General features: G+C 47.3%; 1 protein-coding gene across 4 annotated transcripts in view; it reads left to right on the top strand.

The window, feature by feature from the left end:
• Positions 1-213: 213 nt before the first annotated feature.
• Positions 214-27,907, top strand: part of LOC135915365 (uncharacterized) — a 34,849-nt gene continuing 7,155 nt past the window's right edge. Inside the window, exons 1-7 of one of the 4 annotated variants that reach the window (XM_065448395.1) lie at positions 214-353; positions 7,564-7,673; positions 9,122-9,393; positions 11,977-12,020; positions 15,300-15,356; positions 16,428-16,451; positions 21,611-21,658. In XM_065448395.1, the coding sequence (XP_065304467.1) occupies positions 7,636-7,673; positions 9,122-9,393; positions 11,977-12,020; positions 15,300-15,356; positions 16,428-16,451; positions 21,611-21,658 (483 nt within the window). In that variant the 5' untranslated portion in view covers positions 214-353; positions 7,564-7,635. The other 3 variants (XM_065448396.2, XM_070537348.1, XM_065448397.1) reach the window with 3 other exon arrangements.

The raw sequence follows: 27,907 nt of genomic DNA on the forward strand, positions 1-27,907 counted from the left end.
GTCTGATGAGCATGCGGTTCTCGCGATGAATATTGAAGAGCTTTTTGTTACGGACAGGCTGGAATCATACTATTCGCCACCTGCAAGATAGTGGTTTTCAATGACCCGCGCTTTTATAAGCAGATTGGCTGTAGTTCAAAACTGAATGCTCGTGCTTTACCTGGAACTGCAGCTTTCAAGTCATTACATGAAACAAACGTATTCCTAGAAACTACTATTGCGAAGTAGAGAACGAAACCACGCTTTTGTCACTCGCACCTGCGCTTCCAGTTTATCCAAAATTAGGCCAAATGTACTGAGAAGCTTTCTCAAAGCACTACTGTACGCAACCGGACACCAACTAAACTGCACTGGTAAGTAGTGCGGATGCTTGTCAGCGTTTCCTTCTCAAGGTAACTACCGCGTGAATTCGGTCAATTTTCTTCGTATAACGCTGGCCAAACCGTAAGCATCCTGTGTAATATATTAGAAATCGTTCAGTAGGTGGGGACGTGCGTCTTAAAAAACAACTGCAAACACGGCTTACATGGAAGCGTTCTGTTTAAGATTGCAGTTTTAGGCAACAAAGAGATGTCCCTATGTGTAAGGTGAGTTTTGCTCACCTTACATTACATTAATGACATTAATGACCTTACATGTGACATCAATGTAATGACCTATCATTTATGTTTGTCATACATTCTTGTCATACTATGTCAATTTTGGTACATACCAAGACGTAGGCGGCAATTTCATGACCTAGACTACATGCATGTTATGTATCATTTATGTTCGTCGTACGCTGTTATACTATGTCACTTTTGGTACATACGAAGTTAACGAAACGGCCATGAGAGCACCAAGACGTAGGCGGCTGTTCCATGACCTACATGACACACGTCATGCTATACATGTCATGACCGATCATTTGTGTTCGTCATACACTCTTGTTGTACAATGCCAATTTTAGTACATACCAAGACGTAGGCGGCTGTCTAATGACCTACATGACACGCATGTCATGACATTCATGTTGTGCCCTATTAGTTTATGTTCGTCATACACAATTTGTATAGTATGCCAGTTGTGGCACATACCAAGTCAACGAAACGATCATGACAGCACCCAGACGTAGGCGGCTGTTTACATGAGACACATGTCATATTCGTGTCATGGCCTGTCATTTATGTTCTTCATACACTGTTATTATGCTATGCCAATTTTGGTACATAGCAAGTTAATGAAATGATCATGAGCATCAGGACCTAGGCGGCTAGATAGGTACTGTCAAAGCGGTAAATGTTCGCCAAGGAATTCGGATTTAAAAGGCTGCGGGTACCAAAGGCGCGTGTAGTAAAAGCAATAAAAAATCTTGTTTTACCTCAAGGCTTATCTGAGGCAGTCCCTTTTCTGACACTTCTGTAATGAAGCGCTTCTGTAATGAAGTGACAGTCGATCATTTCTTCATCTTCTGTCGTCGACTCTCGCCACAACAAGAAATACTTCTCTAGGCTACGATTCACACACGCGTACTACCATTGACTTTCCAAATTGTTCGAAATGATTAAGCAGCTGAAGAACAGCATTTACGTCGATGACGTAATACTGGTAGGCGACTCACCAGAAGAAGCTGAAAAACTTTGTAAAGAGTCAAAAGACATTTTCAAAGAGGAGTCAATGACACTGAGAAAGTTCAAGACGAATGAGCCTCGACTGCAGCGAACTACAAGCATATAAGAGAAGAACACAGCCATGGAAATCTCCACCGAGATGGTGGTTGGCATTAGATGCAATTTGAAGGAAGATGGAGTGTACCTCCCACGTTTTGACATGAAAGGCATCGATACGAGCAGTACAATTACGAAGAGGCAGGTGTTACAGCTCACAGCAAGAATATATGATCCGCTGGGCGTCTTCACTACGTTCACAGTGACAGCTAAGCTAGAAATAAAAAAAAGCATGTGCAGGAAGGGAACATTTTGGGACGATTCACTGCCTAAACATAAAGCGGCGTCGTGGAGGAACTCGATTCAAGAGATACGATTGACTCAAGACTTCAACATACTTGGAGCTTCATCGCACGGGTCTACATTTGCTTTCCGATACAAGCCCGTACGCTTATGGTAGAGCAGCCTACTTGATAAATAACTACGAAGAAAAAAACAGGCTGAGCTACTCATCACAAACGGTCGAAAACCTCCACTGAAAGAATTGTGGTTGCCAACACTCGAGCTAATAGTTGCAATGCTATATGCAGCGCTCTCTGAATATATCACAAGTGGATTTGTAAGAATGGTAAATGAAACAAGATATTGGACAGACTCGGCTATTGTTCTAAGTTCGTTACGCTGAAAGAGAAAACGAGAGACCTTTGTAAAAAATTGAGCGAAGGAAATAAAAGAAAAAAATGAAATTGTCAGAGTGTAGATACGTTGCAAGTGAACAAAACCCAGCTTATTTGATGATTAGAGGTGTAGGCACAGATAATTTGACGCACTCAGAATCATGGTGACGTGGTCCAGACTGGTTTGTTATGAAATTGAAAACTACAGAGCAATCCGAACCAGATGAAGACACTGAGAATTGTGAAAGTTGTGCGACTAACACATGCATGTCATTAGCCACAGTGACTGACGCGGAGAATTATAGCACGTACATGCCATTATTCAGAGTGACAGCTTGGGTTTACAGGTATATCGGGCATATACGAACAAAGATCCGAATCATCGCAGACCTGAGTTTTGAGGACCTGAAGCATGCAGAGACGACAATAGTAACGCTAGAACAACGACACATAAGAGATGATATCGTACGAAGCAAGAGCATTCCTACGAAGACAACCCGGACGTTTCTTCATGGTACAGAAGTCTTTGAAGACTGGCATGGTCTTATAAAACGCAAAGGTCACCTGCTTCAAAGCGAATTACCATACAGCGAAAGACATCCTATTGTGCTACCAAAGTGTACGACTGTTACAAAGCTACTGATACGCCATATTATTCAACTCGCACTGCATGGAGGAATAAGCTTCACATTATCGCAGCTTTGAACTAAGTACTCGATAATACAAGGAAGACAGTTGGCGAATAATCTAATTCGTGAATGTCTAAAGTGCCAACGATTTGACGCCTGACCGCTTCGCCAAGAAACTAGAAACAGCTCCACTTCCTGCTGACAGAGTCAAGAAGCGACAACCATTTGAAGTGGCTGGTGTGGATTTCACGGGTCTGATGCTTATAAAAGACGCGACGAAAGGAACCACAAAACAATATGTTGCAATATTTGTATGTGCTACTACACGAGCTGTGCATCTCGAAGTTGTGGACAACACGATACTAGAAGCATTCTTATATGCATTCCGAAGATCCGAGGCCTATGTAGCACCATATACAGTGACAGCGCAAGGACGTCCATGTAGGCCAGCAGAAACATCAATCGTATGGTTAAAAAACTACAGGAATAAGTCTCCAAAAGAACAAGCCAAGGACATCAAATCAAGTGGAAGAAAATGGCCGAACAAGCACCTAGGTGAGAATGCTTTTATGAAAGGATGGTACGAATCATGATAAAAACAAAATTATCGAAAAAAGGCTGTTATGAAGAAAAGAGATGCAAACAATCACAACTGTAGTTGAAGAAGTCCTTAATAACAAGCCGCTGACCTACGCATACAGGGAACCGGTTGAGACTCTGCCTATTGTACTGGTTGATTATAATAGGTGGAAAGCATAGGCTCTAAAACGGTACCGAAAGTGAAAAAAGGTCGGCACCGAAGAAATGTGCAGAAATAAACAAAGAATCACGAGCTACTGGTGGAAAAGATAGAGCAAGGAATATCTGAAGGAATTGAGAGAGAAATCTAACGCAAGGAAGCAAGAAACGACAGTGAACCGAGGAGGTATCGTTTTGCTCGGTGCACGCGCTCCTAGATCCTTCTGCAACCTGGCTAATGTTATGGAAGTTTGTTCTGGAGTAAGCAGGAAGCCGCGCTCTCGTTTCTTAAAAACCAAAGGGAAACTCGTTCCGACACCGATACAACATTGTTACGTAGTTGAAGGTCGTGTTAACTTATGAAAAAAAAAAAACTTTCGCGGGCCTGATTCTATTGAAGTTCATGGGACCAGGCATGACGAGAAAGAAGGCTGCGCGTGCCAACAGCGCGCGCAGTAAAAGGAACAAAAAGAATATTGATTTCGTTCCTATCGAATGCAGCTGTCTCGTCTCGCTTCTGCGACAACCTGATCATGCCAAAATGAGTATTCCTGTGGTAAAAAGGTGCGTCTGCGTTTTCTTATTCCGTATTCGATTCGTTATTTGAAAAAGTTGATATTCTCTTACCTCTAGTCGCATTACTTGAAGAGTTTCAATTGTCACCCTGTGTATGTGCTACACTACATTAGACTTAACAATGGCTTTTATTTTTTAATATATCCCTGAAAAAGTTGTTTATGTGTGCAGCTTTTATTTCGCTAAATTGCAATGTGCCATTTACGAAGAGAGAAATTGGGGACCATTCCTCTCTGTGAAGGAGGAAGGCCAGCGAAGCTGTCGTTGTGCTTCCGAATTCGCCCCCGATCCATGGTGCGAACGTAGTTGGACAGCAAATCAAAACGAGTGCACGAAACAAAGCACGATTGATCGAGGAGCAGTCCAAAGGAGTTGATGAAACAAAACACATTGGTTGGTAATTTAGGATTGAGCATACTTCTTGGTTAACTGGCTTAATAAAACTTGGAAGGCCTGGAGTTTTATCCTAGCAGACAAACATGGGGCTGTCCGTATCCCTTGTAGAAGCCCATGCATTGATAAGAGACGGGAATTCCACAACTTTTACAACTTCACTATGAACTACCTATTCATGCAAAGTAAATGAAACTCGCCGTAATGATAGAGTCGTCTTAGCGGACGATTGTCTTATAAATTTTGGGCGACAGTTTTGATAAAACAACAGTGACGATAGGTACGCACACACATTCTTGTACCGCCTCTGTTATAGGAATTTTTCTAACCATTTTCTTGTAGGGGTGTGCGATTACTCAAAATTTTGAATAGTCATGGAAAAGTTCGTGCTATTCGAACTGTACTCAATTCGAGAGTTCGCTGCTCGAAATAGTCAGATATTCGTTTTGTTCGAATACTTTAAGGGACAACGATAGTACTTGCAGTCTATACAGGGAGAAAAAATTGAGAGAGAGTGAGAAAGCAAGGAGAACAAAGGCAAGCAGGTCAACCAGACGAGCGTCCGGCTTGCTACCGTACATTGGGCGAACGGGAAGTGGTGGTAGAAAGAGGGAGAGAGTGAACACTGTTTGTGCGTGCTGCACTGCGGGCAGCAAAGTGCCGCGAAAAGAACGACAAGTCCAAGCAAGTGCCCCGCAGATACATTGGGCTCCCGTCATTCTGCCGTTTGACGCCAATGTTGGTGCTTCCCCATAGCTATTGATGCGCGTTGAAATCACCTGGGATGACCCTGGGGCCAGTGGTCGTGTGCAGTACGTCGCATTACATCGCAGTATGTTGTGAGAGTAAACGGCGACCTTTTTGACTGCTGTGCGAATAGAAAAGGCTGCAAGTTTGCCATTGGGCTTACTAAATACTTGCATGGACTGAATTGAGAGCATCCAGCACTTGCACTGAATTTCGCGTGGACGGAGTATGCAGATTATGCAAGAGCACCGGAAAAGTACTTATCAGAGACCTGAGTATCACAACCGCCTGCCAGTCTTCTTCTGGCAGTATGTCAGGAGCCGGCGCTGTGGACTCCGCAGTGGTGCGCAGTAGTGCTTGAAATAGCTCTGGCTGTGGTATCGGCTGTGGCTTCGGCTGTTGCTTCGGCTTTCGCTGTCGCTTTAACAGCGCGAGCCAAGTTGTATTCGTGTTCTTCGCCATAATCTTGTCAGATTTAGATTGGATTCTGCCAGGACTAGGGGGCAGAGGGAGAAAGGCCGGAAGAGAGACTGATGGGGAGCAAATGCAGGCTCTTTTCAATGATTCTGGCGTAGCATGACCGCCGTCATTGCGCAGACGTCTTGAACAAACACACGGAGGAGGTCGCTTATGTGGAATAGTTATTGGCCGTCTATGAATCTATGAATTCGCTGCCTTGATTTAGGCAAATTAATTTATTGTTCCACCAATGGCACCATGTTTGAATTATTTCAAAATGGTGCGAGGAGCTGTAGTATTGTCTTTAGCTCGTTCAACGAGCACTGCACTCTGCTACACACGTGGCTGGGACGTGGTGGTTCTTTGTTTCTTTCTCGTTACTTTTATTTGTCATCATGCTCAAGGAGTGAACGTACTAGCTTCGCACTCATTTACAAGCTTCTCAGTTCACCTGACAATCACTTGGTAACGGCATTGCATGTATCAAATGATGAAAGCAAGCCTTTTGTTGCCGGACAAGCTTCATTAAACATTTCATTTTTTTTCAAAATTGGGATTAGTCGATATTCGATTCGATATTTAAAGGTAGGTTTTCTTGAAAATTCTTATTCAATTCGATCCAGAAATTTCGTTATTCGAACAGTACTGCAGGTTTCTACTGTTCTGCCCGTGCTCAGTATGGATGACAATAAATGTGAACGCGGGAAAAAGGCAACACTGGCATGAACGCGTCGAGGCGCCGCACCGCGTGCCGCACACCCTTTGCGACGTTTCTGCTTAAGATGGCCTCCTTTAGGTGTATGCCGGCTGCGTGTGCATAACATAAGTTGTCAAGGTTTCGAAGAAAATTCGTCTGGTCGGGCATTGAAGTGAAAAAGGTTTACAGTCACTGACCGAGTGAAGCGAAAAGAAAGACGTTTCGGAACCCGTACAGGTTCCTTGGTCATAATGAGGCGGACAAAACGAGTAGTGGCATAATAAAGGCTAAGTTTCTGACGTAATGACTCAGTGTAGATTATTGGCATGCTTCCTGCTGCTCGGTTCATGGTCCCGGTTGTCGATTGGATGAAGGATGACTCAAAAAGAAGCCGCGTTGTCAGATTTCGTTCTTTGGCTAAAATTGTCGCGTTGTCCCAATCAATGTGATGTCCGGACGTATGCACATGCTCAGCAAGCACACTAGAAGCTATACCTTCAATTCTGACGTCACGCTGGTGCTCCTTGAGTTGCCGTGTGAACTTGCCAGTTTCGCCGATAAAGACCTGGTTGCAACCGCCGCAAGGAATCCGCTGGACAACCCCAGGGAAGTTGATATGCCTTAGCTTGGAATTTGGCACGTGCCCAATGCGTAAGTTATACTTCACAAACACGCGGGGCAAAGCTCCCCTTATCCCGCGAACATACGGAATGCCTGCGCCGGCGGAAAGAATCTTCTGATTAGCTTTCTTTCTGAGAAACTTTCTTTTCAATTCTTGTCTCAAAATAGTCGCGGTACGTCTTCCTTTTCGTTTGACTTGGTCAGTGACTGCAAACCTTTTTCATAAGTTCACTGATAATAATTTAAGAACATGACTGCTGTCTGTCATGTACCAAGGAGACCGTTTCAGGAGTCGGCATGACTAAGACCGATGCCACCTCGTTTAGTGCTTTTTATGCTTATTTCAAAGCCGGTCCAGTGAGTCAACCCACTCCATGCAGGCAGGCTCGCCCTACCCTCACCAATGCTCTCTCAGCCTGGCCCACTGACGTTTACACGAACCTGACTACCAAATGTCAGCCCCAGGTCGACCTGCGTGTAAACGTACCTGGTAAGATAATGTGTGAAAGCGGATATCTTTGGACTCCGCTTCTGGATGAAACAAATCGGGAAGGCAGCTCCCCCTCTGGAGCCCCGTACTCTCAATTCTTCACAAAGCTGGCGGTTCGGGCGAGTTCCATGATGGTTTCTTGACACTAGTGCAACTCAGAATGAGAGAAGGTAAAGAGAATCGAGAAGAAACAGGTAACGAGGGGTGCTCAACACACAGCTGCTAATAAATAAATACTGGTAAGTGCAGTTTAAAGACGGGACAAAAGAAAGACGCCCACGCAAAGTACAAGCGCTACTCGTAACTCGCAACTCGCTTGTGCTGTGCGTCAGTGTCTCTCTTGTCCCGTCTTGAAGCTGCGCTTACCAGTATTGATTTATTAGCATGAACCAACTAGCCCAGAAACCAGATTTGTTAACATAGGGCTGCTTATTATAGAACGCCTACGAATTTCTTTGCACCCTTAGGTGTGATATAAAGGAAATAAACAGGGATAAAGTGCCTCAGAAAGGCTGGTCAACGTCTCGATAGTACTTCGTCAAAGGTGACCTTATCATTCTCGACAGGTTAGTTTTAACAGGTTAGTGAAGTGACGTCATGTGCGGTCGTTGTCCGTGGCGGCTGTCTATAAAGAGAGAGATTCAAAAGGAAAGGCGCGCTGTTACTTGACTTCTCTAGGAGTTACTCGCGCACTAACACGTTGACTGGCTCTTCTAAAACCACAAATGCACGCCGCCTACGACTACTAAGGCTACTGCTCTGTCCTCTGAAGGTTCTGACAATAACGACAAGTAACTGGCAATAACGTACTCGAAACCTGTTGAGCTTTTCATGTACAGGCGCAACTCGTTTATACCTTTCTAGGTATGTCGAATGTGTGATAACGTCTTGTAGTCACCAAACTTGCATTACGAGATGCTGCCTGCGGGTGTGAGCAAGTACCCGGACTCGCGAAATGAGGACAGCATTAGGGGCCCTTTTTACCGGTAAACTGGGCCTGTCTTCCCGGAAAGGCTCACATTAGTATTGTTCGTAAGAGCAAATGCCAGGCAATCCTGAGGCTGAACATATAATAGCAGAGGAAGCTGGACAATGAAGAAAAGAAAAAAGCTCTTACTATTGAAAAGGTTTGTTAATTTCAGCCCTGGTATATGCAAGGCCATTTAAAGGACGAAAAAATAGTGCGACCGATTTACCCAAGAAGGCACTCGGCTACTTGAATTACTTAAATATACAAATAGTTTCACATTGTATGCACAACTAGCAATGATCTAAGCTTACTATTCTACATTACTCACTCAAGGGCGCACAAAAGATGGTGGGAGTGTATATTCTTAAAAACAGTACAATGTGATCCAAGCTAAGACGCATACTTCACCATCACTCGAATTGCACTCTCATTTGCCCAAAAATCATCCAATATTGCGCTAAGTTTTCCTTCATTTCAGTTCACAACACCTCCTCGGCACCGGACGGAGACCGCTGCTGCAGTTCTATCGCAACTGCAAGCAGGGATTCAGAGGGTTTTTTCCTCATATTGTCTGCGTCATCGTCGTTGGATTAGTACTGTCGACCTTCGACCTCCGCGGTCACGCGGCAGCTGCTGAGAAGAGCATCGGCGACATCCTCCGGAAAGGCGGCTACCGCGAGGACTTTGCCGGTGCAGCGCGCATGAACAAGTTCGCGCTCGCCTTCAGGATCGCCAACAATATTGTGTGCGGTTAGTATAAGAGCATACTTCTATAAAATGCCGCTTAAATTGAAAGTTCTGGGGTTTTACGTGCCGGGACCAAGATCTGATTGTGAGGCACGCCGTAGTGGGGGACTCCAGATTAATTTCGACCCCCTTTGGCTCTTTAATGTGTCCTCAATGCGCGCTACACGAGCATTATCGCATTTTGCCCCCGTTGAAATATGACTGGCGCGGCCGGGAACTATACAAGTCAGATTGCCAACAACTGGAACATGTCCCAGGTGCAGTGACGCTGAAGTTCGAGCTTCCTGGAGTGGTGCAAAAGCTACATGAAAGTGCAGCTTTCGTTCTTTTTTGCTCTAGCGCTATACTACTTTTGAAGCATGAAACGTGACAGGCTATATGGGTAAGGTCGGTAAGGTAATTAATGGATGGTGAATACTGAACTCTAAAGTCATGACGTTGTCATAAATTCTGTACTTCACCTAGCAATGCACTTGCGACCACCTATGGTATGCGATGACGAAGTGAGAAAATTTGAACGGAGGAAACATACACACAACTGGCATAGATGGCGAACGGACATAAAAGCGCTCGATACAGAAGCTGGGTCCCTCGTACGAGACCTTTTTTTTTTGTACAGCGAAGCTGTTTATGGCTAGGTCTCCGTGGATTTTTCGTGTCCGTCAACAAATCTGCGTGCGCAAAAGCTCATATCCCCCATTTCAATTAAAATCGCTTCATTCTGTACAAAAGCTTATACGTCTCATTACTGGGATATGCATTTTCGTTATATCAGTTATCGATAGGCACCATTTTCAAGATCAATGGACTCACAGCTGGATAATTCTTTTGCTTGCTCACGAGGGTATGAGTCATTCATTGTCTTACGCGACGGACAAATTTCTCGTTGGTTAACTATACAGGTATGGGCAGGCCATAGGGCCCACGATGCGGCTGAGCGGCTAGGCCTTTCGGTCCCAACGTGGGAGTGGCCCGCTTCGGGCTAGGAATCAAGTGCGACCCGAGGGACCTGAATAAAGTTTTTTATACCATACCATAGGCATAGAAAGGTTTACGCATTTAATAACAGAGGCAATACAAGAATGTGTGCGCGCACCTATCGCCACGATGACCACCGATCAGGACAACAAATGTTCGTACCTTTGTTCAAAATTTCCTGTCATCTCGGCGTGATGTGCTAAACAGCTTCATTGGTAATCCACCTTCACATAAGGGAATGCCTCATGATTTTTGTCGTTATTGCCTCAGAGAGAGAACTTATTCGCAGGGTAGGCAGAGAGGCCAGTCTACGTGGGCATGCTCTTGCTTGCTGCTAAGCACTGGCGGAAAATGGCGAGAGAAGTGGTTCTTGAGGGGAAGGAGAAAAGGCTAGCGCTATTTTCTGCAACCAGTGCGGGAGCACGGCTCAGCGCCAGCGGGGTGGAGGGGATGGGGTGAAAAGAGAGAGAGGGTAGGAGGGAGAAAGGTAGAGGGTCGTAGGGGCCGATCAGGAAGCCCGAGGTGGTGGGACGGCCGTTAGGCCATCCGTCTTTGTAGAAATGTCCTGTAGTCTGGCCGAGAGCCCCGACGAGTCGAGGTACTCGACGACACTTAGGAAGGCTGGTAGCTGATTACGACAGGGGAAGAGGATATCTTCCTGTCGTGAACATGGGAGCCCCAGGTGGTGGAACTCTTGCAGAAGTCTACCGCGGTGCTGCAGGTTAGCAGAGCAGGCCAGCAGGAGGTGTTCCAGAGTTTCTGGACAAACGGGTATCCCTGGGCTGGCCTCCATGGCCTCTTCCACAGCACGGCCTCCTACGAAGGGATGCCTCGTTGCTGCTCCGACTGCGAGTTGGCTGCTGCTGGAAAATGGCGATAACAGAAGAAATGAGCGGCGATGGCGAGAGAGAAAGGGAATGCGGGAAAAAGGGGGCATGGCCCTGCGGGCTTGCGGCAGGGCTAAAGCCTTCTAAAACTGGCACAGCGCAACATAGAGAGGATGAAACAAGCCGAGCCGGCCAGATGAAAGAACATGGCTCTGACTTCTAATTTGAGCTGGAATTCGGCGCTCTGTTCTTTCATGTGGCCGGCTCGCGGCTTATTTCTTCCTAAGTTTCGCTGCACCATTATTAGAATGTAATACCAACTCCCCCAATCCTCAACCCTAGTGAATGGTTAAAGCCACCAGCGTGGTTATATGTCACGTAAGGCACGTAAATCGGCTGCTATTGGGTCAGCGAAGAAGTCCTAAAAGATGTATGCCATGTTAATGCATGTTAACCAGCCTGTTCTTTTGTTGCTGTCTCAAGTGCACAAACCAAACCTAGCTTTATAACATTCCTTCTCAGCTAATTACTGGAGAGCTGCGATAAGCATCTCTAGTATAAGCTGAGTGTATGCACGGCGGGATCGGCTTCCGCCGCCTGTAGACCACTAAGAATAACATGAGCTGATTCCAGGATCCCTTTCAATACACCTTTAACACTATCGTTGTCAGTGGCTGCGCCACCGTTCTTGCGTAGGGTGTAAAGTAGTTTTCTCAGTTTCGTATGACAGGAAGTTATATTCACAATATTTCCACAATAACGCCACATTCATGTTTTACAGGCCGGTGCAACTCAACGGGTAAAGATGAGTATTGTTTTCCCAAGGTGAGTCTGACGTTTCCACTGTAGTCAACTTATGTTTGTTACTGTAGTCAACTTATAATTTGTTATCGAGTTGCATGCCTCGCGCCTGTTTTGAGCACTCTTGCATTCTATACACACGGTCGGAGCATGTAGCATGTCTGTAAGTGCGTATAAGTGTGTCTTTGCTATTCATGACAGTATTTTCAAAGCACTCTTTACAATGTGCATTCCAGGAGCTCAGGAAAGGGCCATTCTCATATCTTAGCGTACCTTCAGGATACATAAAAAGAAAGGTTACATAGACGCTTTAAGGAATTTTATCCAGATTTCCATGTCGCTAGCGCAGTAATGCATAGTTGCAGCGCCAATACTGTCCTTGATGCTACCCTAATGACTCTGATGTTGACGATGCTGACCCTGGTGCCCATACTGACTCATTGCTATTGGAGGCCAGCTCCACCACTGGAAAAGCTGGCGCCACCGTCGGCGTGACGTGACATGAGGGATCACGTGGACACAACAGCTGCGTCGGCTGCTTCGGAAGCGCGAAGCGAGCTGAAAACGAAAGTTTAAAGTCCCACCTGCGCGGCGGTTCTGATTAAGTGGTGAGGCTTTACCGTCTTGGGTGTCTGCTTGACAACATTTGAAAGCACTATAATAGGTAGTGGCTGCCTTTGGAGGCGTGGAGCATGGTAGGCTACTGCTCCGTGCCACAATGCCGCACGTACGCAATGGAGCCCGGTGTCAGCCTTATTCACACGTAGCCACAGGTCAAGGAGCTGCGTGAAGCTTCGCTGGTGAAACTTAGAACTGGCAGACAGCCATCGGCTGCAACTCGGGTATGCAGCAAGCACAGACGCGAGGAATATTTCTGCTACGGCGCCGGGACTGCGAGATGTTCGGTGAGTAGCAGAAAACGCGCACTGAGACACTCGCCTGCGCCCGCTGCCCGGCTAATGTCATGGCACTTTATTAGATCTATGAACTTGTTGATGCTAGGTTCTGGCAAGTTCACTAGAATGGAAGGGGAGCGGTAAGAAGCGCATTAAAAAAGGGATAGCATATGGTCATGTTTGTGTTATGAATTAATGCAGTGGATTACGACAAAGAAGCAGAGGGAAATCGCTCGCTGATAAGACTGATAAACATACAGTGCGACGCAACTTGAGAAATAATATTGAAATGTCCAAGAATTTCGAAGACAAGAAAAGATTGAATCATCGCGACGGCGCATCACAGTCGCCGTAGGCGTCCAAGTCTCTACGGCGAAATTATTTTTGAGCAGTCCTGATAGCATCCACTCAACAGTAATTGCTAGTGTGCTGTCAAATGCTCACACGCTGCGGCTTGAAGCTCACGGCACGGTGCGAAAACGCGCTCACAGCGAAAGCAAAACATTGTGCGTGGGCATGCATGCAGACGCGCGGTCGGTCGATGCGAACCCTTGCGATCGCTGCATTGAGGCTTTATTCTGTTATGCTCCATTTGGTTATACAGACAGCCCACTGTAAGAACATATTTCACATAGTTTGCTCTCAGCGTTTGCCTACCTTTCACGCAAGAAGCCGGTTCGGGAGACTCCATCGCGGCGACCATGCGCAGTGGCGTTCACTGTACGTATTCGGTAAAGAGATAGCGTCTGTAAACGATTCTGTGCTTTCAGTTTGCCCAGCATTATTATATCGACAGTCAAGACCTTCTCTCGTTTTGAGAGTACCTACATAAATGTCCAAGAGGGCTGCCGCGTGGTGTTTTTATTAAGCACCGTAAGCGAAACCTATGAGGAGCGCGCCGCCTGATCCCTCATACTAGGCAAGGGTGGCGCTTCCGATAGACGGCGACTCCGTAACTCCTCGCCGCCAATAGCGTCAATGGCGCTGATAGAATCTTTCAGTCGCTCTCGGGTCATTCTCCGTGACATGTTGATGACTAGGTTAAATTTAGAATCGGAATACGGGCTTGTTAAGGCGTTCGCATTAGTAGGGTACTTCGCGGACATGCCGGAGGCTATCTATGTACCTTACCATTTTCTTGCCTACCTATATCACTGTGTAGCTTATAGTCGAACGGTTAGAGCATAGGGCTGCTGTTCTGAGAGAACAGGATTCGAAGCCAACCTTTGGTCCAATTTGAGAAACTGAGTGCGTTGCAATGTCTTCCACGAACCTCTTCCACGTTGACAAGGGTCACTGTAGACGCGGGAATGGGTAGGCGCCGCTGTTCGAAGAAACCCCTTGATGCCGAGTTGTAGCACTGGGTATGCGCCACTATGTCTGTGCTGGTCTGCACTGAACATCTTTGATGGCAAATTTGGGTCACTGGATATGTGCTAGTAGCTGCGTGGCGCTCCTAAATGAACCTTTGATTCCAACTTGGATAACTAGGCATGTGCTACTTGGAAAGTAGTCCTTTACACTGACGAAAAAAATATATCCTTTAAATTTCCTTGATGTTCGATGCTCAGTGGAATGGAGCCTATGTCACAAGGTTTCCTCGACGACGGCAACCCGACGCATTAGCAGGCTGCGCCCCAAATGCACTATATGTGCCGCTCTTAAAAGAAGCTCGGGACAACTTGGGAAGATGAGCATGTGGCACTGAATCTGCAGCAAGCGAGGGAACAATTAGCACGCAGATTTCTCGGCAGTGCCATTAGTTGGCGCTGCATGCTTAAAACAAGCGCGAGATAAGCCCGGTCGCCGCATGACGAGTCTCTAAGCGTTCGCACGCACCGGCGCACCGTGCATTTCGGAGGCCATGCGCAGGCTTCGGGATGGTGCCGCTAGATGGTGCCGACTGTTCTTAAGGAAACGCGAAAGAGGTATCCTGCTTCAGTACATGCCTCACACATGACTAGTTTCGACGGTGGCAATATGTTCTATCGCTACATTGCTTCAATGATAAAAGCATCACCGTCGGAACTCATAGTGAGATGCGTTCTGCCGATTTTTTTTATTGCTGCAAAGAGACAAGTTTTGGGTTCTTTGGTTGGCAGGAAGGAAAATGAAGGAGCAGCTGAAAAAAACATTATGAATCAGATTTTGTTCCGTCTTCTTTGTCATTCATAAGTATAGTCATTTAAATGTATTAAATATGTGTGAGAAGGCTCAGCTGATATGAGTTGTGAAAATTGCAGAGTTCGACTTCAGGCCGAGCACTATTCACCATACGGTGAATGACAGCTTTACGAAGCACTTCTTTTTCTATTAAAAAAAAGAAAGCTTGGTTACTTCACATTTTTCAGTGTTGCTGTCAAAACGGCTGGTAGTGGTATTTTTAACAATGTCCACGTTTACGCAGTTGGCGAAGAGCAAAGAAAATTGTGACAGAGAAGATGCCTACTACGATACCAATATAGTGAGTACACTCCTAGACTAATGTCTGCTTTGCTCGGAGAAGTAGATCCATAAGTACTTACGAGTGTTTAGTCGCCGCTTTCCTGCCTTAGGGGCAGGTGCTATACATAGCGCTTGTACATTAAAAGGTGTCATCTGCCGTCTCGGCCGTAAGTACCGCTGACATAACTACCAGAGCTAGATCTAGTACACATGCACAAATACAAAAATAAAGGGAACGGGTGGATGGTGGTTGAGGCATCACAATGGCTGAACATCGCACGCGTGAAGAAAATGTGGGTTTGGCTCCCACCTGCAATGAGTATTAAGTTGCCTTGCTATTTCTACATTTCAAGCAAAAGTAAGTTCAACTCTTTTATGCCCTTCTGGCTTCATTTTCTGTTGGCGTTATGTTGCTGTAACCCAGAAAAATTGTTAACCACATTGGTTCGCTTTACTCTTTCTCCTCAATATATCGCGTCATACACACATAGCATATTTCTAATGTTTTTTTGTGCTGCTTTAGAACATACATTTAATTTCTTGTTTACAAGAGCAGAAATTGTTCCTTTTTAGCTATAGACACACTACCTACTGGCTTCGTGAGAAGACACGTGCAGGAATCGCAAAAAAAAAGAAATTGTGAAGAAACTACAATATAACTCATGCGTTAGAACCGTGTCGTTACCCCGAAATGTGCAGTCCATGTTTGCTTTGCACCATAGCTGCATACGTTGGCGTACATGCACGCAATGTGCAGCATTTTATCTCTGCAAAATTGCTTTCACTCGGCTGTGAGGAGATATTCCAAACCTTGGTTTTATTGGGCTGCTCTCCGAAAATCAGTAGAGGCTACAAAATCCGATGTGATAACTTCACATACTCTGAAAAAAGTAATCGTTGTAATGGAACAACGTAATCATAACTGAGTTGTGATTAGTTGATTAGTTTTGATTAGAACAAAGACGCGGGCGGTACTGGTACGGTCGGCAACAGCGGGCGCCCTGTCATGGTAGTCTATTCTCATGGAGCCGAAAAGAAGACTCGAGGCTTGCTCGATAATTAAGCCTACTTCACTTGTTCACATTCACAGGAACACCAGTTGGACAAATTTTTGGTAAGACTGCTGCATTTGTTATCTTTACGTGCGGGCCCAGAAAGTTAAAAAAAAAGAATCAAACGCTTCATATCTCGCGATTCGGCTTCTCGGCGATACAAACTTTTGTGCGCATGCATATATACGGTGCTTTGACGTTGGAACACTTAAAAAAATTTAAATAAATATTATGGGGTTTTACGTGCCAAAACCACTTTCTGATTATGAGGCACGCCGTAGTGGGGGACTCCGGAAATTTCGACCACTTGGGGTTCTTTCACACGCACCTAAATCTAAGTACAAGGGTGTTTTCGCGTTGGAACACTTAAGCACTACTGCGTTTCCCCTAGATTTTCTGTCAATATTTATTGCTCACGTGTTTCTTTTATAGCATGCTGCAATCTATACTTGACATGTACAGTATTAGGTGGTGCCCCTAACAGTTTCATACCTATGGGACCACCGAATGTAATAATGTCACTGATGCTTTCATCATGTACGCAAGAAAATGTGAATAAACTTGAACTTGAACATCGAGGTTACTTCTATCTGGGATATTCTTTATAAATGCAAACGTGACATTCTTGATGGGAAACCAACGTCCCCTCGTAATGCTTGACACGCTGTAAGCTGTAGGATGATGAACATGGTGATTAGGGTTTAACGTTTCAAAAGTAAAGCAAGTGGCTTTGTAGGGAATGGTAGGCTCCAGATTAGTTTCAGCCACGCGGTATTCCTCAACTGTGCCCCCAATGCACCTTACGGGAGCGGTTTTTGCATTCTGCCACCTCCGGAACGCGTCCGAAGGAACCAAGAGTTTGGGATTGGCAGCGATATCCTTTTGATGCAGTGCGAGAGTTCATTTATCAGAGCCAAGTATTTACAGGGAACCGTTATCAAGTATTTACAGGGAACCATTATCATGAGAAGGAAACTGCCCGACGAATATGATTGGGTTTGAGCGCATGCACAAGCACTCCCAAGTCGTGACTGCTAGCTTCCCGATATCACAGAAAAAAAAAAATGTTCAATCAGTGCATTGTCCCTGTGGTTATTTATGACACTGAAATTCAGAGTATAACGAAGAAGCTTGAGGAGAAGCTAAGGACCGCGTAACGGCCAACGGAACAGAACTGGTGGGCGTAACGTTAAGGGAAAGGAAAACAGTCATGAGGATTAGAGAGTAAATTGGCGTAGCCAGTATTACACTAGAGATTAAGAGGAGGAAGTGGAGTTGGTCAAGTCACACACCCAAAAATAATTATATTAGTGGTTTTACGGGACAAAATTACGATGCGATTATAAGGCAAGCCGTAGCAGGGGACTCGGGATTAATTTTGAGCACCTGCTGTTTTAGAGCGCAGCTCTTTGGCGTCCGTTCCTGGGTTTCGCGTCGTCGTCGGCGTTGTCGTCGGCCTCGTAACCAGCTCCGCCCCCCTTTCATCCCCCCAGCGCTAGCAGCGACCGACTGATACCGCTGGATGCCGCTGACGCCGCTAGAGAGTCAAGATAACGTGACTGCATAGAACACCGTCGCCGCCATGCAGAAAGAGGAGGAAAGGGTTCCCCCCCCCCCCTGGTTCTTAGCGCTGCGGAAGCGAGGGTATCATATTGTTTGTGTCGGCATCGGCGGCGTTGTCCCTGAAACCAACTCCGCAGCTGGGGTTGACTCACTATCGGCGTCAGCGGCATCAGTCAGTAGCTGCTATCTCTTCCCTCCTCCCTTTATCGTGTTGTCCGCTTGCTGCACGCGCTTCTGCCCCCATCGTTTGCCGCTGGGTGTACACGCCGCCCCCCTCCCACCTCTTCCTGCGAGTCTCCGGTTGTCAAAGCGCCGGCTCGAACTTTGAAGTTGGCGAACTGTGCGCCGCAAAGTTGCCCAACGGCTCGCTGGTAGTAGCTGCCTACTTCGCCCCTACCGCACTCACGAAAGACGTCGTGCACTTCCTGCAACTCGCATTAACCGTCCATCGATCCACACCGATGTTAGTAGTGGGGGACTTTAATGTTGACATAAAGACAAACAGCAATTTCCTAACACTTATGCGGGAGAACATCCCGTTCCTCTCGCTCGTAACGCGTCCCACGGCTGTGACAACCTCGCGAGGCACTTGTATAGTCTCGTCTTTGAGAATCAAGCATTGGTGTACCAAGTCGAACATATATCAGTCTATTTCTCCGACCACAAAGCTTCCTTCATGACTGTCAAGAACTGTTAGTGGAGTCTTTGTTAAAGGAATACGTGTGAAAAATAAAAAAAAATTTGTGATAGCGCATACATGTGTTGCTCGATTTCTTTGCCTCAATCTATCGAAAAGGTGAAACAGCTCATTTGCTGCGCTCAAATTTCGCATTAGGAAGTAACGTAATCGTCGGTAATTTTTTTAACATAGACTCAAATCTTGAGTACACGACTATTATTGCTTTTCACCCTCATCGACACGCGGCCTTCGTAGCCGGTATCGAACTCGGGACCACGTGCTCAACAGCACAGCGCTACAGCCGCTGGGCTACCGCGTCAGGTGCTGGGCAAGTCCTGTAATACCAAGCGTGGTCTATTGAGTCCCAGAATTGGTTCCAAGTGCAAGGAAAATGCACTCGATGACGACAGATAATCAGGTGGCGCGAAGTAATTGGGTCATGGAGGCAGAGGATGTAGCTGATGGAAGCCAGGAGTGACGGAGTTAGAGAAAGGCCTTCGTCTTGCACTGTCCGCAAAATCGCTTGATAATAATGAAGATGGCGATTTCGTCGAAGACATTCTGAAGCTGCACGCGTTGTGATAGGCTGTATGGTGGAGTGCTCCGTTTAACCAAACCATAAGCATAACCATAACCAAAACCATAACCAGAATGGTTTAACCATAACCTTGGTTATGACAGCGTAGGCTTCTGCAAATGCGATCCAAATGCTTTCCTTTCCGGTCCCACCGGAATGCAGCGGCCGGTATAGAGAATCGAACCCCGCGGCCTCGTGTTCAACTGCAGAACGCCGTAATCATTGAGAGGCCGGTGTAAGTGCGAAAGAGCGCGGGCTATGCGGACGCTGTGAAAGCAGGTTAGGCGAGAACGGCCCCGCGCGCCGCTGGCCGACCGTGAAATTGAACGATTTCGTGTGGAGACCCGCCGTAGAGTTTTCCTCTTTCTTTTTCTTGCTTACTGCCACTGTGTCATTTACAGTAGCTCAAATGGTGCCCGCCCCCTCCCCCGTCACTTTCTGTTTGGAAAGAAAGATAAACGCGCATGCGTGCGGGCGCGTGAGAATCTTTAGGTCGTTTCGTACGATACGCGTATACTTGTGCGATCTTTTTCTTCCTTTTTTACCCGAAATTGCGAAAACAAAATGCTATGTCGCTGCCCATAACAATCACTTTGTCACCTCCAGAAAACGAGAACGACCTTTATTCAGTTGCGACGAATAACGCGCGTGCCTTCGAAATAAGGCAGCCCCGTCGAAAGTGCGTGCGTTCCGAATCTGGTGCCCCGTTAGTTCACCGATTCGAATCGGTGCGGCTTTCAAGATGAGGCGAGTAGACGTGAACGCGGCCTAATGTGCCGCGGGCTCCGACTATGCGACAGTAACAAGACGTCATCACGACCTGTAACGAGGGACGAAACACTTAGAAAATTGAAGACACTGCGCATTACGCTTCTACGACGTTCTGGCGCTTTGCATTAAAACGGACACTGAAGTATGTCTTCTGCGGAGTGTGGAATGCCACGTCGTGAAAGAAAAAAAAAAGTATAGTGATTGATTCTGTCAACATTAGTGGCAGTGTTCGCATATCTCAAGTCGTATTCGCCCTCTTTCTCATAAGCCTGTTTTATAGATTCCGCGAAACGAAGGCCTTTCCCAGCGTTGTCCTAATTCTCACTGTCTTGAGTCCACCGGATCGGCCTGATGTCGGCGGATTTCCCCATCTCTTCCACGGAGCAAGAATCGCTGTCCGTCGTCTGATCACTTGTTCTGCTGGTTTTGTTCCATGTTGCGGCAACTTCGTTTCTTTCTTTCTTTCTTCCTTTCTTTCTTTCTTTCTTTCTTTCTTTCTTTCTTTCTTTCTTTCTTTCTTTCTTTCTTTCTTTCTTTCTTTCTTTTTGCGCAGCTGCTCTCACTTTTCGTTTTTTATTGGAAATGATACTGCAAGCCTGAAAAACATCCTACCAATAAGGGCATGAAGTAGGCGAAATATCAATCAATAACAACAAAATTAAGCAATCTATCAATCAATAACAATAAAATTAAGCAATATATCAATCAATAACAATAAAATTAAGCAATCAAAATGAAATAGGCTTTTATGGCTAGGTTCTGGGATATCCGTTGCTTGAGTGGCAGAACTTTCCACACTTCGCCGACAATAATCATATTAACAAAACACCTACGCATATAAACCAACCTAAGATTATCGGACTGTTCACTTAGCAGGTGATTACCTCACTGTATTACTCCATCACCACTTCGCACTCATCCTCTCCAAGGTTCCTGTTTTCATTCCCCTTCGGCTCGGTAGGAAGTGCCACACCAGAGACACGCTCCTCCGGCCAACGTCTTCGCTTCTCCTCTGATTAAATATTTTTTTATCTTTCAACCAACCATATATAAAAACAAATGTGATTCTCTAAGTCTATGGAAGAAAGAAATTCAATATCCGTTGTTCACACCGTCACAAGGCTCCCATGTGTGATGAGGGAACGTAATTTTTTTAACCAGTGGAAGAAATCCAAGGACGTCCACCAAAGCACTTCTTATGAGTTGTGAATCCGAAAGCATTAATGTCCAATGGAAGGCCGCTGAGCTGTCCTGCGAGTTTCGCGCTGCGAGTAATAATGTACCATAGCGGTACGTGCTGCCCGAGGCAGCAAGCAGCAGCAGCCTGCGGTGCCGACGCCGCATGCCACCGACGTCCTGTGCGACGATAAACCGAGGAAGTGCTTCACGCGAATCATCATCTCATGCTTTAGTAGACGGCGTAGTCTGTGGTGCTGTGCTGTCATAGCCAATTACTTTCTCGGCCATAATTTTATACACACGCGTGTCTCGTGTTAGAATGTAATTTGTTGTTGGACAGATGAGAACTCACCCTATGCAGTTTTAAAAAGTGAATAAGCTATTTTGCAAAAATAGCTAGCTAGTTAGGTAGGACGTGTAATTTAAAACAATTGAATGACCTATTTTTTCAGCCCTGCCTGATGCGTTACTCCAACGAAACGACCCTGCTGTGTCTCATGGTACGTACCTTTCTATGCAACTCTCTTGTTTCTGTGAACAGCGTCGTGTTAAATTTGGCTATAGTGGTGCTAGGACACTGTACATGGTAGTGATTCTAACTTCAAGATACGAAGCAAAGCGGGCATTTTGTGATATTTTTTATTGACGCAGTTCAAACAGCGCCGTAGAGAAGCGAGATTTGAGCGCTCGTTCCACTAAGACGTGTTTTTCCGTAGCTCCGGATTTTCGCCCCGCTTGCTGCTTTTTTTTTACCCGCTACTGGAACTCTGTTGTTTATGGATTGCTTTGGCGGTTCGTAATTACTACTGGCGCCTATCTACAAGGTACGTCGTCATCTACACCCTCCTGCTGCGCCGTCGAACTCGAGTTCTTGCGCGGCTTCGCGAGTGCGAGCGCCCCCGCGACACTCGCCTCGCCGGCGCGGAGCATCCAAGCTGCTGTCCGCTGCGTCGAAAGAGCGGAACGTTACCGATGCAACTGCCAGCCAAGCCAGGAATATCTCCTCCGTGGGGACAAGTGCAATAGGTGAAGGCGGTACCTTGAGCATGGATACCACCAACATGGAGCAGAACAGCCCTGCTGTCGTGGCGCACACCTCCGCCAAGAGAACGAAGGAAGCTACTGGCCTTTCATCGGATGAAAATGTAGCTCCAGCAGCCCCGAAAAGACTTCGCTCATCACAAGGCCTGCCTGTACGACCGACACGCACGTCTCCGGAGTCGCCAACGACATCGTGGTACAAAGTGGTTATCAAGCCTCGTGCTAGATATGACATGTCCACTCTGCACAACCGTATCATTCAAGCGGCCCTGGACGCCTGCCTCGATACTCCCCGATTTCAACGTTTTGCTCTACACAAACCCACTAATACGGTCTCAGTATGGGTGTCTGCTATGGCACTAGTTTATAAACTCGAAGAACTGCAACAAATACAAGTCTCGGAAGAATGTGTCCTTCCAGTCCAGGCGTACCTCGCCAGTGGTACCGATTTAAGACGTTACGTGGTTAATGGCGTTGACCTTGACAAAGAACCCGGGAGACTCCTGCAGGAACTATCGTGCCCCACACACAAGTTCGCGGCTGCTCGCTACCTAGGCAGCGGTCGTACGTGCCTAATCACGCTTGAAGGTCCTAATTCCCCACCTGAACGTATCCTGTATTACGGCTGCGTACTGCGCCCGCGTCCGTTCAAGCCTTCCGTTGTATACTGCTACTCATGCTTAAGACAGGGACACATGAAATCATCCTGCCCCTACCCACCTAAGGACGACACCATGGAGCCTGAACCGCCGGCATCGTTTAGATGCGGCCTATGCCAAACAAACGATCATGCCATCACTTCCACGACGTGTCCTACGAAGTTGAAGGCCACTAAGAAGGCTCGACAACGCCATTCTCGACAGCCAGCAAGGACCACTCGAGTTCCATCAATGAAACAAGTCCCTGCGTACAACGGTTACGCCGTTCTGGCCTCGCTGGAAGAGGACGCTAGCTAGGTGACAAAAGCAAGTACAGAGACAAGTGGTGCTGCCACTCGTACCTATAGCGCAGCTGTTGGGTCGTCCACTTCACGACCGCAACGGGCATCAGAATCGACAGAAGACACGCCGCTTCCTTTGGCAGACGAAGAGTTCGAGATCGACGCTCGCCTGGCCAACCTTGAAAGGGAGATCCAACGTCTCAATGAACGCCGTACAGTGCTCCGGCGTCGTCATGACGGAGCGCGGCCATCGCATTCGCCGTCGACGTCTAGTCCTGCTCATATGGCTAACCCGGCATCTGTGTAGAAACCTCTTTCACCCCAAGAACTCCTGCGCTTCGTTGCGCAACAGCTCCAGCATCTCACCGCGGTTCTACTGGCCAACCTTAATCTGTGATGGCTGCTACGTCTTCAAGTGTGCCAGAAGGCATCTTACAGTGGAACTGTCGCGGCATCGCGGGGAAGGCCGAAGAACTGCGTCAGCGTCTCAGGTATGGGAAGCTGCGTGTTTGGGCTCTACTGCGTCAAGAATACAACCGTGTGCCGCCCATTCCAGGATTTGTGGCATACTCATCGCCTTCAATGTAGGAGTGCTACGCCCGATGTCCCTCCAGGAAACGCTGCAGCGTATGTAAGATGCACTCATCAGACTCGCGTTGATTGTTCACGGCGGTGTACTCTATGACAAGAAGTCGTGGCCATCTTGGTTCGCAAACAACGCACGGACGTTATCATCGTTTCGTACTATGCCCGCCCCTACAGCGGTCGTGCGGCTCGGTTGTGTCTCGGCTGGCTGGCGCACCTACGACAGAAACATCCTGGTTGCCCCATTATGGTAGCAGGAGATTTTAACGCGCCCCACATCACATGGCGATACGCTATTTCCAGTGCGCGTGGTACATGTGTGGTGGACACATTTATGGACGCCCAATTCACTCTGCTTAATAATGTGTCAGTGCCTACTCGTCGGCGTGACCACCCTCGCGCGCCACCACACTCACCGGACTTATCTTGGTGGCTAGGAAGGACAACCGTCTCGTGGTCATGTGAACCCGACTGCTGGGGTAGTGACCATCATCCGATTCACCTTGGCTTATCTTCGGGCGGAACAGGCCGCCTCAGCCGACTATGTCGAGTGGTGGACTGGGATCGATACAGGGCGGTATCAGAAAGCAATGTATCCAATTTCATGCTGGACCCGTCCTATTGTCTTAAGGCGGCATTAGTTGAGGCGACACGTACGTCATGGGTTGATGAATCACGAACCGCTCCTGATTTGCAACTTCTGCGTCTCTGGGCGTCGCGCCGCCAAGCAGAACTTGCATCAGAACGTGACGCTGCATCAAATACCCTTCGCTTAGAGGCCCAATGCCTTACTGCAGTAGCTCGGTGCCATGAACACCGCTTAGAACGTGGCCGCTGGATGGACTAGTGCTCTTCTCTCGGACCTTCGTCGTCCAATGCCTCCATTTGGCGCACTTTCCGAGTAATGGAACGTGGTCGGCGCCCTCCAGAGCCCGCAGCCTGCGCCTTGTTAGCATCGGGCCAGACACCAGCAGTATTCGCAGAAACTGTCGCCCACACCTTTTTTCCGGCTTTGGACACAGCACCGCCTCCCTACGTTGTTCAAAACTGCCTTCCCGCGGACGCATGCACGCCGCCTACACTTTCCGACATCGAGGGTATACAAGCTGCCTTCACTATGGCGGAATTTTTAGCGCCAATCGACCTGTCCAAGCCATGCAAGGCACTAGGACCAGATGGCATACCGTATGAACTTTATAAAAACACGGAAGGCAAGCTTCTCGAAGTGCTGTTGGGGGCCATAAACGAAGCTTGGGCTTCAGGAGTTATTCCCGATTCTTGGCGGCATGCAGAAATTGTCCCTATTCCTAAACCTGGAAAACCCCAAGATAATATCGCTCATATGCGCCCAATAGCACTAACATCAACGTTAGGCAAGCTGATGGAGCGTATGCTCGCGACACGTATTACATGGTGGCTAAAGCGGTACTCATGGTGCCATCCTGGCCAAATCGGGTTCCGTGCTCATCTAGGCGCAGAGGATGGCCTTGCGTACCTATCTTCTATGGTTCTTATCGGAGGCCGCTCCCGAAGAATTCGCACGACTCTGGCAATGGATATTCGTAAAGCGAACGACCATGTGAGTCACGAAGCAATTGTCGGAATTCTCCATTGGCTTCAGTTCCCTAGCCGTGTCTGCAGATTCGTCGAAGCCTTCCTGTACGCTCGCACCTTCTCCATTCGCCTGGCTGGGCAAGCAGCAGGTCAGTTCGTCGCACACCGGGGTGTCCCAGAAGGATCTGTGCTTGCACCAGTCCTTTTCAATATTGCTCTCCTTCCACTAGCTTGGAAGCTAGCCACGATACATAACGCACAGTACATAATGTACGCAGATGACATCACTGTCTGGTCAGTTGATCCTGAAATCTTCCACCAAGAACAAGCGCTCCAAGAGGCCCTAAACATGACGCACAACTGGTCAAGACGACGTACGTGCCAGTAGCGAACAAGTATGTGCGCCGTCTACTGGCACTCCGGCATCTTCAGTTAACTCTGGATCAGCAACCATTACACGAAGCTTCAACTCTCCGTGTACTGGGCCTTGAAATGGATTCCTACGGATCTGCGGCACCATGGGTCAAGAATGCAAAGCAACAGGCCACAGAAACGATACAGTTGATACATCGGATTGCGAAGAAATCTGGCGGAGCGAGCACCAACAGGGCTCGCCTTCTTGTCCGTTCTGTATTGCAACCACGACTCGTCTACAGAGCCCAGTTTCATCATCTCACGAAGGCACAATGGGCTCGCCTTGAGGCCATTAATAACGAAGCCATGCGGGCAATAACGGGACTACCACGTCTCCGTTGCCAATCCTACAGGCCGAGTACCAACTCAACACTATTGATGAACTTGTACACCAACGTAAATGCGTGCGCGCCTTAAAGCCATCGTATTTATGCTCGGCTGCTTCACTGGCCCGGTGCATGGGACACGAAATAGACAATCCAGCATCTACGAGACCCGATGTAGCTCCGTGGAAAAGGGTACAATTAAGTGACAATAAGCCTCTTGGTCGTCTGTATACCCCGGTTCCTCGTCAGGCGAATGCCCATGTTTCCCGCCTTCATCGCGCCGATGACAATCAAGACGATACGACTCTTGTAGCATACGCTGATGCCAGTGTTAATGGCACCATGATTCACACAGCTCTCGTGTGTCCATTGATACCGGAGGCAGGCCAGACGTGCTCGTATGTTGCCGATCCTGCACCACCGGCCTACCTTGCCGAGCTTGCTGCTATACCAGATGGTTTGGCCGTGTTGCTACCTACTGTTCAAGATGCTCGATACTCTCAACTCATCATTCGCACAGACTCTACTCAAGCCATCCACGACATACGTAGGGTATCTCGGTCCAGTGTATTCTCATATAGCATTCGCCGTCTTGCTGCCACTACGAATATCCTCGTACGCGTCCAGTGGGTGCCTCGAGCAGCCCTGTCGGGTCTCCTTGAAGCAGATATGGCAACCCACCCACAGATTACAACATACCCACTTCCACATTTTCCTGAAGACGCCTGTGGACGACTGATCCGGGAAAAGGAAAACCTCCGACGTACCACACGAGCTCTCATACCTCCGTGTCGGTCAGAGCTCCCTGGTGGGTTAACCCGCCGAGAGGAGGGTACGTTAAGGAGGCTACGTGTCGGGGTCGCGCTCACCCCGTCTGTGACCGCTCTCTGGCCACAACAGTACCATGGTCCTTACGGATCATCGAGCCCATTTTGCAACACAGAAATCCAAAATGTGACAGTGAGATACCTATTATGGACGCGCCCAGGACTACATCTAAGCCGTGTCCGCCACCTCCGGCCAACAGGCCTTCGGCCTGGCCGCCCACCCGACCTTGAACGCTGGATTCATGGACTACATCATCGTTCACTCCTTGATTTTTTGCATGAGTCGAATCTGTTCGTGCGTTTTTAACATCTCTTGTATTATGCCTAAGGGCATGCTTTCGATTAAAAAAAAAAGAAGTGAGATTTGGATTGGGTTTAACGCGTGTAGAATCAAACAAATGCTGTTTGTGAATGCAGATGGCATCGTGCTTCCAGACTATTAGTTCGCGATACGTCCTTGAAGATAAATTTGGTGTTGCCGTAATGTGTTATCGACATCATTTTAAACACGAACCATTTCAAATGAACTAGCACGCGGTTCTGCTTTACTATGTTGAGCAGTGCGTGCGCGGTGCGCTAGCGTGATTTAAAGTGGGACGCTATCATTCGGTGATATGGCACGTTAAGCGCTGCTACTGCGTCAGTCGTACAAAAGAACAGCGCATGAAATGCGCTCGATTATTTTACAGCAATAATATTTATAAACGTTACTGAGTTGCATCTCCGTCGACGGCACTAAGCTGTCTCAGACATATCGGAAAATTTTAAGCTAGAAATCTGTTTTTGCGTGTCCTCTTTCTTGCTGCAGAACAAGTGGGCCAAAATGTATAAGCTATTATCCGCGTTTCTCACAGTTATGTAGCACCCTGCTTTCTTAGTAATGGGGGTGCATTGTTGATGTTGAATACCGTGCAAATGCGAATGAATGAACCTATTAGTGGTTGTGGGCGCCCTAGAACAAATCGGCACGCGCACATTCCTTATACGCTAAAGTAGTCGGCACGAGATGTAAGGCAGGAAACACTCTCGTTTTGACATGCAGTTCGTCGTTAGATATGCAGC

Source organism: Dermacentor albipictus, chromosome 1, assembly GCF_038994185.2.
Source record: "Dermacentor albipictus isolate Rhodes 1998 colony chromosome 1, USDA_Dalb.pri_finalv2, whole genome shotgun sequence".
Classification (NCBI taxonomy): domain Eukaryota; kingdom Metazoa; phylum Arthropoda; class Arachnida; order Ixodida; family Ixodidae; genus Dermacentor; species Dermacentor albipictus.